This window comes from Branchiostoma floridae, chromosome 5 (genome assembly GCF_000003815.2).
Source record: "Branchiostoma floridae strain S238N-H82 chromosome 5, Bfl_VNyyK, whole genome shotgun sequence".
Taxonomy (NCBI): domain Eukaryota; kingdom Metazoa; phylum Chordata; class Leptocardii; order Amphioxiformes; family Branchiostomatidae; genus Branchiostoma; species Branchiostoma floridae.
This window is the reverse complement of record NC_049983.1, coordinates 5818331-5830235: the sequence shown is the minus strand read 5'-3', so window position 1 is coordinate 5830235 and position 11905 is coordinate 5818331. Positions and strand designations below refer to the sequence as shown.

The 11905-nt window shown below is 44.6% G+C and overlaps 2 protein-coding genes across 2 annotated transcripts; both read left to right on the top strand.

Moving 5' to 3' along the window:
* Positions 1–518: 518 nt before the first annotated feature.
* Positions 519–1639, top strand: LOC118415629 (serine/threonine-protein kinase PDIK1L-like). The gene is made up of 3 exons (XM_035820336.1): positions 519–733; positions 991–1160; positions 1405–1639. The coding sequence occupies exons 1-3, from the start codon at positions 524–526 to the stop codon at positions 1637–1639; spliced, it is 615 nt and encodes a 204-aa protein (XP_035676229.1). The 5' UTR covers positions 519–523.
* Positions 1640–1943: 304 nt separating this feature from the next.
* On the top strand, positions 1944–6933 carry LOC118415305 (integrator complex subunit 3 homolog). The gene is made up of 2 exons (XM_035819809.1): positions 1944–2960; positions 5189–6933. Exons 1-2 carry the CDS (start codon positions 2225–2227, stop codon positions 6199–6201), a joined length of 1749 nt encoding a protein of 582 aa, XP_035675702.1. The 5' UTR covers positions 1944–2224; the 3' UTR covers positions 6202–6933.
* The last annotated feature ends 4972 nt before the right edge of the window (positions 6934–11905 follow it).

Genomic DNA, 11905 nt, shown 5'->3' with positions numbered 1-11905 from the left:
CAAGTGGGCGATTTCCAACAATTGTGCTTATGTTACGAACGAGGCTTTTACCTGCTTTCCTTCCTCTCGGTCTACTTCTCCGGAATAGTCCATAGGTCTTTAGCTTTTCCTTGACTTGTAGATCAATGAAACTCGATGTCCTTCGCTGCAGGCCTCTCAAGAAGCCAGCGGAGTAACGTAGAACTTCAATGGACGCCATTACAGAAAACAGAGTTCGACCGCACAGCACGAAGAGACGTCGGATACTCCTCCAAAGGTCCACACAGTACGAAACAAACAGACGCTAAACGGTTCACAGGACAGTTAGACATAGATTACGTAAAATATTGCACTTCAGACTGTTCAGAATAAGGATGGAGACACCTTAGACGCTAGAGTAGGGGAGAGCTAAAAAGCTTGCGGCTGCCCTACACGAGCGCCACCTTGCACCACATTGTAATTTCAAAGTAACTTTAAAAGAGATAGCGGCTGTTCAAAGCCAGCTAAATTGTAAATGTTACTGTTAACTAGCTTGTGGCTCGTGATGGAGTTCTGTCCGCTGGGGACTATGAACAACTTTCTGCTGAAAAACGGACCCCCCTACAACGAGCAATTCATGCGGCAGATCGCCGATGCTGTCGCCTACCTGCATGGCTGTGGCATTGTGCACCTGGACCTGAAACCTGACAACGTCCTGGTCTCTGGTACTGAACAATTACCAATCGCAAAGGTGGCTGACTTTGGACTGGCTAAGGTAATGAATGAGTTTCAAGTGGAAAAATGTAGATTTTTCAAAGTAACTCCACAAAGGCAAACAGAGCATGATAGAACATAAAAATGACAGACAACTTAGGCCGTGTTTAAATGCAGTATGTTGAAATACCAAGTACATTTTGCGTGGTTGAGCCTCAGCTTGCTTTTAGGCACACAATAAATGCCAAGAAGACTTTACACATGTCTTGACTAACAAGTTACGATTTTCAACATTTTTCTCATATTTCTACTTCACAGGTGTGCGGAAACGCATTTGGTGACATCTTTTCTCAGTACTACCTGCAAACAGCTATGGCATTCCGTTGGTACGCTGCCCCGGAGATTTGGGACCGTCACTACACCAAGAAATGTGATGTCTACTCCATGGGTGTCATGTTTGCTGCCATGCTTGACCGTACAACAAAAACGTAGGTGGAAATTTATCATGAGATTGAACCATTTATAACGGATTTGTATTAGTATTTACAAATCTGTGCCTTCTTGTATTGGTAAGTTTAATCTATCACCTAATGACTATTTCTGATATCTGTTTTTTAGCATCATGATACAATATACATTGACAGAAACTACCATTTGCAGAGGAAACTGTTCAATCCCATGTGACACTATCTTCCATACTGATACAATATGCCTGAACATTTGTTTTCACAGTGTCGATGGTGAACCCCTTCTAGTTGTCTACATCAATGGGGAGCCAGTGGGAGAGGTGCAGAGTGAGAACCCAGAAATCAACCTGGCAGATCACATCATGACAAGACAACCAGACAGCATGCTCAAACAAATGATTCTTCACATGATGGCATTTGACTACCATACCCGTCCCACCGCCGCTGAAGTCAACACATCAATTCGTCAAATACAGTCGGAGCCATGTACACTGTCGTGAGGCAAGTGTACGTACATGCATGCCATCTTCCTGTTTGATGGGTCATATTAACTTTGCCAGAAAATGATTGAAAATACAGTTTCGTAACACTTGTACCCAGCTCTACATTGGCAAGAAAGTTCATCTTTTGATCTTGCTAATTGGTGATTGCCCTCAGACTGTATAACAATTCTGCATAGCACATAGCGTGTATGTTTTAACGTTTCGACTACGACTGTTTAGTAAAATTATTTTACATATTGTACCCAATTCAGGGAGGCTTGTATAGCTCCCCCTGCCTATGTACTTTTGAGGAATGATAATAAATGTGTAAATGGATGTATGTATTATTCATTTGAGTTTTGAAGACCACCGCTTCTCGGAAAGCCGCACGTGAACACTAGCGTGTCCACTTCAGATGGACGCCGGATGATCTCAGCAGGGAACATCCCCAATCTGTCCTGACTCAGTAGGTTGTAAAGATGAGTCAACGGGAAGGAATCATCTCCTTCTGTCTTATAAATAGATAACGTCCGTCGTTAGTGACACTTTGCTCTCAGATGCTAAGCACGCAGCAACGCTTCGCAATTTGTTCTGCTCTGCAATATGTCACCGAAGAAGAGCAAACGCTCATGCAAAAAATGTGGGATCCTTATCCGAGACCACCACCACGCAAAAGCAGGAAGGTTCTGCACAGGTCCCCCATGGCCAGCGCCGACTCCCTCTCCAGACCCGCCGGCAGCCGCTGACTCTCCCCAGATCCCGGATCTGGAAACTTTGCAGCAACAGCGAGAGGACTTGCAGTCGGCCATTGAGCGAGCACGCCTGGCTCGTGAAGTTCGAGACTTGGAGGCGGACCTGCGGGCGCTGCAACTCGACATCACCAGCGGCAAGCCAGTTAACAGTCCGCCAGCAACTCCAGAAAAGCAGCTACCAGGGGCCACACCGCCCGTACCACCCCCTGCAAACCAAACGCCTCCGCCGTCAGAACAGACCCCGGCAGACCATACGCCGCCGCCGCCGCCGCCGCCGCCACCTGCACAGACCACGACGACTGACCAAACGCCTCCACCGCCAGCACCGACCCCGCCGATTGTCCCGCCGCCAGCACCAGCTCCTGCGGGAACGCCGCCTCCCGCGAACTTGCAGGAGTTACGGCAACACCCGCAGATCCAGGCAGCGATGCAGGAGCTGACGTCTTCGTCGCTGGCCCTGGACGACTTGCTGTCTCGCCCGACCACCGTGCCGGCCACATCCACAGTCCCAGCCAGCACTCCATCACCAGCTGCGCCGCTTCGTCGGATAGATCAGGACCCTCAAATCTACCTGGCAACCAACACAGGTGAGACGGCCTTACAGATTTTAGATTTCCTGTCTCCCAGTTCCATCGTTAAACACGAGCAGGTTGCCACCACCGCGGAGGGCACTAAATTGTGGGTTTCTATGGGGGGGAAGAAGCCAGCGCTGCGGAGTGTTACCGTGAGCCAGTGGGCCATTGCTAATACCAAAATTATGTACAAATTGCTATCCACAAACAAAATATCGACGACCTCTATGCATGACTACATGGCATACACCATCAAGATTTTAGAGCTTGGCCAGAGGTACACTTGGCCATCAGTATTGGAGTTTGATCGGGAGTATCGCACCCTACAGGCAAACTACCACTTTCGGTGGGGGGCGGACTCCCAACATCTGGTGACAAAACATCTCGACCCGCTTCGTGCCGCTCCCCCGACCGCTACAAATCTTTCTACTAAGGCTAGCAAGCCCTCCTCTGCCTCCCCCATTGCCGCCAGCGGCAAGCCGATTTGCAGGAAGTATAACTTTGCCATTGCGGGGTGTCCCCACTCTCCGTGTCGCTATGAGCACGTGTGTTGGATCCCTAACTGCGGTAAAAGCCACCCGCAGAGCCGGCACGCGTCGCCCGGCCTGACTTCCCCGCCCCCATCCTCTAACTGACTACAGCCGCATTCAGCACAAGGTTCACGCCCACTAGATTACAGCACGTGGCTGCGTGAACTCCAGCATGACCCCGACAAAACTTTTCTACTTGACGGTATTAAAAATGGATTTCGGATCATTACAAATCTGGACAGTCCCAACAATACGCCGGTAGAGGTAGCCAACTACAAGTCTGTCACAAATGCCGACAGCAAACCTAAAATCGAGCGACTGCTTTCTCAAGAAATTGCCGCTGGTAACTACATTGCCACAAAGAACAAACCGACTATTGTCAGCGCCTTTGGGGCAGTGCCTAAACCTGACTCCGATGACTTGCGCCTTATTCACGATTGTAGTCAGCCCACCGGGGCGGCCGTTAATGATTATATTGAAATTGACAAAGCTAAATTTCAGACCATTGACGACGCGCTCGACTTAATCAAACCTGGGTACTACATGGCCAAAATTGACCTCAAATCTGCTTATCGCTCAGTACACGTCCATCCCTCCTGCTATAGGTACTTAGGCTGTAAATGGCAGTTTGAAGGTCACGAACATCCTACCTATTTCTATGATACTAAGCTTCCGTTCGGAGCCAAAAGCTCACCTGGCATTTTTCATCGCCTGACTCAATCGGTTCGTCGCATGATGAAACGCCGAGGCTTTGACATGATCATTGTGTACCTCGATGATTTTCTCATTATTGGCAAGACATACAGCGAATGTCTTCAAGCATATTTACTGCTCATGGAGCTTCTGCAGGAACTAGGCTTTCAAATTTCGCAGCACAAACTAGTTCCACCTTCGCAATGCATTATCTTTCTGGGAGTTGAAATTGACAGTCGCAGCAAAACTGTGTCACTCCCTACTGCAAAGCTTCCCGAATTTCGATCCTTACTGGCCGAATTCTTGCATAAATCTCGCGCCACTAAGCGGCAACTGCAGCACCTCGCAGGGAAGCTCAATTGGGCATGTAGGGTGGTCTACGGCGGGAGAACATTCTTGCGTAGAATCCTTGACACCCTAAACAAGCTTAAGAAGCCTTATCATAAAGCTAAACTTTCCGCAAACTTCAAACTAGACGTTCTGTGGTGGACAAACTTCATGTCTACGTTCAACGGCACTCGTTTCTTTTTAGAAGATGTACCCATTGTTGATGTAATGACTGACGCCTGTCCCATCGGGGGCGGCGCGTTTTACAACGGGGACTGGATGTACGTCAACTGGGCCAGGGATCTCCCCGCCTATTCTGACTTACACATCAATCAAAAGGAAACACTTGCTATTTGTTATGCTGCCAAACGATGGGCTCCGGTATGGTCAAACAGACATGTGATTATTCACACAGATAATATAGCAGCCCAGTCCTTCATCAATAAGGGCACCACGCGTACCTCACACCTTATGCCAGAGTTGCGGCATTTGTTTTGGCTTTCTGCAGCTTATAATTTCCGCATTACAGCCCGTTACGTCAGAGGCTGCCTGAACACAATCGCTGATTCTATTTCTCGCTTGCATGACCCGGCTCACATTCGCCGGTTTCAAACCCTCTTCTCCGCATGGGTGGACAAGAAAGCCACCCCGCTGTCCGGACACGTCCTGACCTCTCGCCCTCTTCCTTCACAGGGCACCCACCGCCTCCCGGTTTGGCCACCACTTTGGAAAGGAACTTGGATGCCGAAATCAGTGCATTCCGGGCTTCCACCTTCGCAGATAGCACCAAATCTACCTACGGTACCCACCTCCGGGCGTACCTCCAGTTCTGCCTTTTCCTGGGCTACCCCCCAGTGCCCGCTACTACGGAGATCGTCTGTCGCTATGCGGCATTCCTGGCCCGGTCGTTAACCTACACTAGCGTCCGTCAGTATCTGAACATTGTTTCCCTACTCCATAAGGAGTTTGGCATGCCTAACCCAACCCTGCAAAATTGGCAATTACACACTGTTCTGCGGGGCATTCGGCGTTTCAAGGGGGACACGCCCCGCAGAAAGTTACCAATCACCCCTACAATTCTGCTCGGCATCTTATCGACCTTAGATTTGTCCTTGAGTGTCGATGCCACCTTTTGGGCGGCCTGCCTAGTTGCCTTCTTCTGCCTCTTTTGGAAGGCCAATTTGGTTCCTTCCTCCAAAAACGCCTTTTCCGCTTCAAAATATCTCAGTCGATGCGATTTCAAACTCTCTGCATGGGGCTTTACAGTCACTTGTAGGTTCTCAAAAACTATTCAATTCGGCGAAAGGCTTCTCGAAATTCCACTGCCGGCCATCCCTGGCTCACCACTTTGTCCCTGCGCTGCTCTAACCCTGGCCTTTTCCAAGACACGCGGGGCATTACCCGATCAATCTGCATTCCTATATAGCGAGCCCACTGGCTCATTAACGCCGCTCACTTATCCTAAGTTCCTCCGCAAACTCCGCTCCAGTCTCTCCGCTCTTGGCTTCAAACCCTCCCTGTACGCGGGTCATTCTTTCCGTAGGGGTGGTGCGTCCTACCTGCTAGAATGCGGGGTTCCGCTTGACCTTATCAAAATCATGGGAGATTGGAAGTCTGATTCTGTATTTGTATATCTAGCAATCAACTTGCAAGGCCGTCTCACCGTAATGAATAAGATGGGACAAAGACTACGAACTCTACTTTAAGTAACTGGTAACATTGACTTCCTGTTATCACTACTGTTTAGATCATGATATCAGCTTTGGGCTTTGGGAGAACTTTTGTCTTGTGTGAAAATAAAACTCCCAGTGTTTGATGCCCCAAAGCTGCCTTTGTACATTATTGCATACTATAGGCTAGACTATGAGATACCCTAGGATTCAAAGTGTAAATGGATGTATGTATTATTCATTTGAGTTTTGAAGACCACCGCTTCTCGGAAAGCCGCACGTGAACACTAGCGTGTCCACTTCAGATGGACGCCGGATGATCTCAGCAGGGAACATCCCCAATCTGTCCTGACTCAGTAGGTTGTAAAGATGAGTCAACGGGAAGGAATCATCTCCTTCTGTCTTATAAATAGATAACGTCCGTCGTTAGTGACACTTTGCTCTCAGATGCTAAGCACGCAGCAACGCTTCGCAATTTGTTCTGCACCCTAATCCCACCCGACCCTAACTATCTGTTAGTCAATCCATTGTATTGCCTTCTTTCTTTGTCATAGTTGTTTGCTACAATAATGATCTTAGTAAAAATCGTATGTGTTCATGAATGAACTGTTTGTAGATGAAACGTCTGTTGTACGTACTAATGTAATGTGTAAAAGAGCTTTAGGATAGTATTGTACTGACATACTCCTTGTATAGATAGATATCTCTGTGTCCGGGAGAACTTTTGTCTTGTGTGAAAATAAAACTCCCAGTGTTTGATGCCCCAAAGCTGCCTTTGTACATTATTGCATACTATAGGCTAGACTATGAGATACCCTAGGATTCAAAAAATGAATACCTTACAGTCGTGATTGGTCACTTGGTCTTAATTTCTGAGATAGACTACACCAGGACAGTAACAACATTCAGGCCTTGTAACCCAGGAGAGACCAATGAATCCCTTTCAAGATTTGACGAAAGAAGAAGAAACACGACAAAAACAGTATATTTCACTTCCATACATACAGTATGGTGGAGTGAAATATAAAAAAGTGTCATCTTTAAGCAAACCCTGGCGGTTCAAGAAACACATTAATGTACAATTCCTGGCCATGGAATTCTTGCAGACTACACAGGGACAATACTATACCATTAGCCTCGGATCTTGGGGCGTCGCCAAAAAAGAGGTTGACTTATAGCCACGTTGTTTCATTAGCAGACCTAGCTTTTAGGCATGTCTAACACAAAAGAGCAGGGGTTTGTAACAAAAGCAAGCTGAATAATAGGTGACTTGCGGACTCATCATGTCAATGGAGAGATAATTTGAGTTGTTATCAGCTGTGAAGCAGACAATTATCGTAAAAGGCTATTAAAAGACATTGACTTGATAATGACACTACAGCACGAATAGTTTTAGCGCAATTCTTCATATGTCTCATACTAGTTCTTGTAACTGTCAAGCCGGAGCAAAGCCGCAAAACAGTCAAAATCTTGTAAAACACAACCTTTTTACAAACAAATGCAGACCTGTTGTATGCAGTTTGCCTTAGGCTATTGAAAGTACCATCCTGTCAACAGTGGAGACACAATAGCTATCTACTCGTTTGACATCCACTGAAAAGCATCACCAGAGGGAATCATAAAATACCATTGAATAGATAATGTCAATTTGGCAAATACGAGCACATTAGACGTATAGCAGTTGGGGGTTTGTCAGCAGTACAAAATAATGTAACGTTATAGCGAAATATGGCGAGAGCCATATGAACTACGGAAAGGCCAGTGCGTCGGACACTGGAGTTATATGTCTATGGCAATATATTTGTTTAAAAAATACGGGAGCTATATACGTGACTTTTTTCCTAAATTCACGTCACATGGGAGGTAAAATACCTGACGTTCGACCTACTACAAACACGTCACAGGCTACGTGCGGCATACGTGACGTATCTTTATCAATAACTTAGTTAACGATTTAGTGACTGATGACTGATGTCTTTCTAGAATGTACGTGACGCGTTTTAGTAATTAACCAAGTAACCTTGGAACATCTGTTTTTCATCGTGATAGTATGACGTTCAGTCTTCTGTTTTACAGCAACAACTTTTAAACGGCAGCATAAAAGCTTTCCGAATAGCTCGCAAGCATGTCCGGACACGTGTGCTTTTCCTCACCCCCCTGGCTGTGTTGTTCTGTCCGATGTCATTAATGTCGCTTGTACCGTGTTGAGTTTTGTCCATGTCGTCTACAGTCATGTCAGTCGTAATGTCAACTTTGTCGTCTACAGTAACGTCAGTCGCAATGTCACTTGTGTCACCTACCGTCACGTCAGTCACAGTCTGTCCATTGTCAGTCGCGATGTCACCCGTGTGGTCCACTTCTACAGTCACGTCTGTTACGTCAGTCACAGTCTGTCCATTGTCAGTTGTACTGTCACTTGTGTCGTCCACTACAACAGTCACGTTTGTCACGTCAGTCACAGTCTGCCCATTGTCAGTTGTACCGTCACCTGTGTCGTCCACTACTACAGTCACGACCGTCATGTCAGTCACAGTCTGTCCATTGTCGGTCGCAATGTCACCTGTGTCGTCTACTATACCGTCACGTCAGTCACAGTCTGTCCATTGTCAGTTGCACTGTCACCTGTGTCGTCAACTACTACAGTCACGTCTGTAACGTCAGTCACAGTCTGTCCATTGTCAGTTATACTGTCACCTGTGTCGTCCTCTACTACAGTCACGTCTGTCACGTCAGTCACAGTCTGTCCATTGTCAGTTGTACTGTCACCTGTGTCGTCCATTACTACAGTCACGTCTGTCACGTCAGTCACAGTCTGTCCGTTGTCAGTCTGTCTCATGTCTTCTTTGTCTTCTTTGTACTCCCCAGATCTTTTCCCTCTCTGCTTTCTCTTCTTATTATTCTTTCCTCCTGCACTTGGTGGAGACGTTTCTTGAGGTACAAACTACTAATGATAAGAAACGACATGTATGCTGTATTTCCAGCCTTCACTTACGAAGGAGACATTTTAAACAGCGATTTATTCATTTAGTTGGCTACAAGGTGAGACAATAGAGTGAAGATAATGTTAAGTAACAAACACATGTAAACTGGACCGATTTGAGGAGGAATCACTGTAAAGTCTACTCTCATTTATGTTACACAAAAGGCACAAAGATTGGTTGTGCTTAGCAGCTGCCCAAAACTAATTTTGGCATTTTGTACATTCACAAAGCTGCTGTTAAATTAACAACTAGAGTTCAACGAACACATACCTTTGCCAAATAAACCAGGTTTGTAATATGTAGAATGATGTCTGTAGACATAAATGTGTTACTCATTACATTTTATTTTATATGCCTGGAGTTGGTTCATAACATTTCGCCATTGCTTATGCAAATTAGATCCCTATGCAGATTAGATTTACATAATAATATTAAATTGTATCAAGCATCATTTGCATAATAAATGTGTATTGATATTTCCTTCTTTCTTAGCTAAAAATGTGACAAGTTTGAAAGTCCTATAAGGAATGCAGTGGATTTACAAACTTTTCTCACTAATTATGCAAATTAGCAGTCGATTTGCATAATTATAATTCCACCATGTAAGTCTTCCCTTTGGCTATCTACATACCAAAAACCATGACGATCCGTCAACACGTTTATATTTTCTCATTAATTATGCAAATGAGGCCGTCATTTGCATAATTAATATGCATTGATATTTCTCTCTTCCACATCTATATATGTGACAAGTTTGAAAGTCCTATCATGAAATGCAGTGGATTTATAAACTTTCCTCATTAATTATGCAAATTAGTTGCTGATTTGCATAATTGGTATTTCATTGTGTACATTGTTACTTGGGCTATCTACATACCAAAAACCATGACGATCCATCAACACGTTCTCGAGTTATTCTCGTCCAAAGTTTGAAAGGAAATCAGCGACTGCAGTTCCAAACAAGCCGCTAGGGGGTCCAAACTTAAAGCACTTACTCTCTGCACCAAGGGCTATCTACCACTCAAAAACCATAACCACAGCAGGTCCAGAACACGAGATAAAAAAAATTGAGGTTTTGCTGCAGTACCTTAGCAAGCCGCTAGGGGGCCCATTATCGAACTTGACCTTCGTTTTCCCGACCCCTACCCACCTAGGTACCTACCAAATATTATTGGGATCCATCAAAGGCTTCTTGAGTTATACTGTTAACACACAGACAGACAGACACACAGACTCACAAGCCTAAAACATAACCTTAGCCATTCTGGCAAAGGTAAAACATAACCTTAGCCATTCTGGCAAAGGTAAAAAGCAAAAGAATGTATGAATGGATGAATGAGTGGATGAATGAATGAATGAATGAAAGAAAGAATAAATGACAATTGCTGAAATATCTTTATTAGACTATACACTCACAGGAACAGTTCGTACGTCAGACTTGTTTACAAATGGTCTACCCAGCTCATTAACACATAGTCCACAGCCATCAGTGATACACCACATGGTGGTATAGCATTTTGGGCATCTTAGGTGGAAGTTGTGGGTGTCCACCTGATGAGGACAGAAACAAACATACATCACGTATTCCTTACATCACAAGCTATCTGACTAATCAAGACCATAGTCTGCCCAGGTCAAAATAATCTACCGTAGTACCAAGGTCACACACCAGGGGACCCAAAATGAACCTTGACCTTCGTCTTCCTAACACCTACCCACACAGCAAATATCATCGTAATATCCAGAGGTTCTTGAGTTATGCTGACCACAAATATCCGGAAAGACAGACAGACACAGACACATCGATAGACAGACACATCCAAAACTATATGTCCCTTTTTCATGGAGATATCCAGATACTAGAAAGGCAATATTTGACAAAAATGCAGAATGTTTCCCTTCCAATATCAAATGCTGTATAAAACGGTGCCTTCAGAAATAAGATATTTTCTTCCCCTAACAGACTAGTTCTGTATTCATACTTTTCTCTCAATTTGAGGCATCAATACAATATTTTCAAGTCATATGATCGATATCATATGTACAGATTATATGATGAATTTCACATACTTATGGCATACTTGTTACATACTTATGTACACCTCTCCCATATGACAAAATTGAGGGAACTTATTACTTTCCCAAGTATTGCACAAATCAAGAAACAAACTTACATCACTCAGTCTCAGTGGCTGCTTGCACCTCCTGCATTGGTGTCCGAACTGTGGAAAAATCATTTCATCTCTTAATTTTTTTTATACCAAAGGCCATGTTGATCTGATTGTATGGATGTCATCCTCTGGGAACCTCAAAACTTATGCGAGCGTGTGAATAACGAAAACGGTTGGACAAAAAGTCGCCTTCGATAAGTGGTCAGGGAGGTTAAACAAATGACTTTCTTTTCTTCTCGTGTGAACAAATGACATGTGTGGTATACCAAACAATAGATTCTTCATTTTGGTTCTTTCACGTCTTCTTCTATGACCTTGGAATTGACCTTGCCATGCTATAATATTAGAATACGTTTTCCGATATTTTTCTTTGCATTCTACGGCATATCTTTGCTCATTTTGCAGTTGTTTTGTCTGATTTACAGTATGGTGGACATTTTATTTTATTTGTAGAAACGACGTAGACAGAAAATTGATGCGCTTTTGGATGTCATCCATATAATTCAATCAACATTGCCCAATAGACCATTCTTTATGAAATATTTGTAAACATTGCATCTGTATTTGTAATTGTAAGACACCAGTGAA

Excerpts from the sequence above, each read along its gene's own strand:
- LOC118415629 (XM_035820336.1), top strand. The coding sequence starts at position 524 with ATGGAGTTCTGTCCGCTGGGGACTATGAACAACTTTCTGCTGAAAAAC. Across the intron at positions 734-990 it reads CTGACTTTGGACTGGCTAAG|GTGTGCGGAAACGCATTTGG; the intron begins GTAATGAATGAG and ends TCTACTTCACAG. Across the intron at positions 1,161-1,404 it reads CTTGACCGTACAACAAAAAC|TGTCGATGGTGAACCCCTTC; the intron begins GTAGGTGGAAAT and ends TTGTTTTCACAG.
- LOC118415305 (XM_035819809.1), top strand. The coding sequence starts at position 2,225 with ATGTCACCGAAGAAGAGCAAACGCTCATGCAAAAAATGTGGGATCCTT. Across the intron at positions 2,961-5,188 it reads CTACCTGGCAACCAACACAG|GGCACCCACCGCCTCCCGGT; the intron begins GTGAGACGGCCT and ends CTTCCTTCACAG.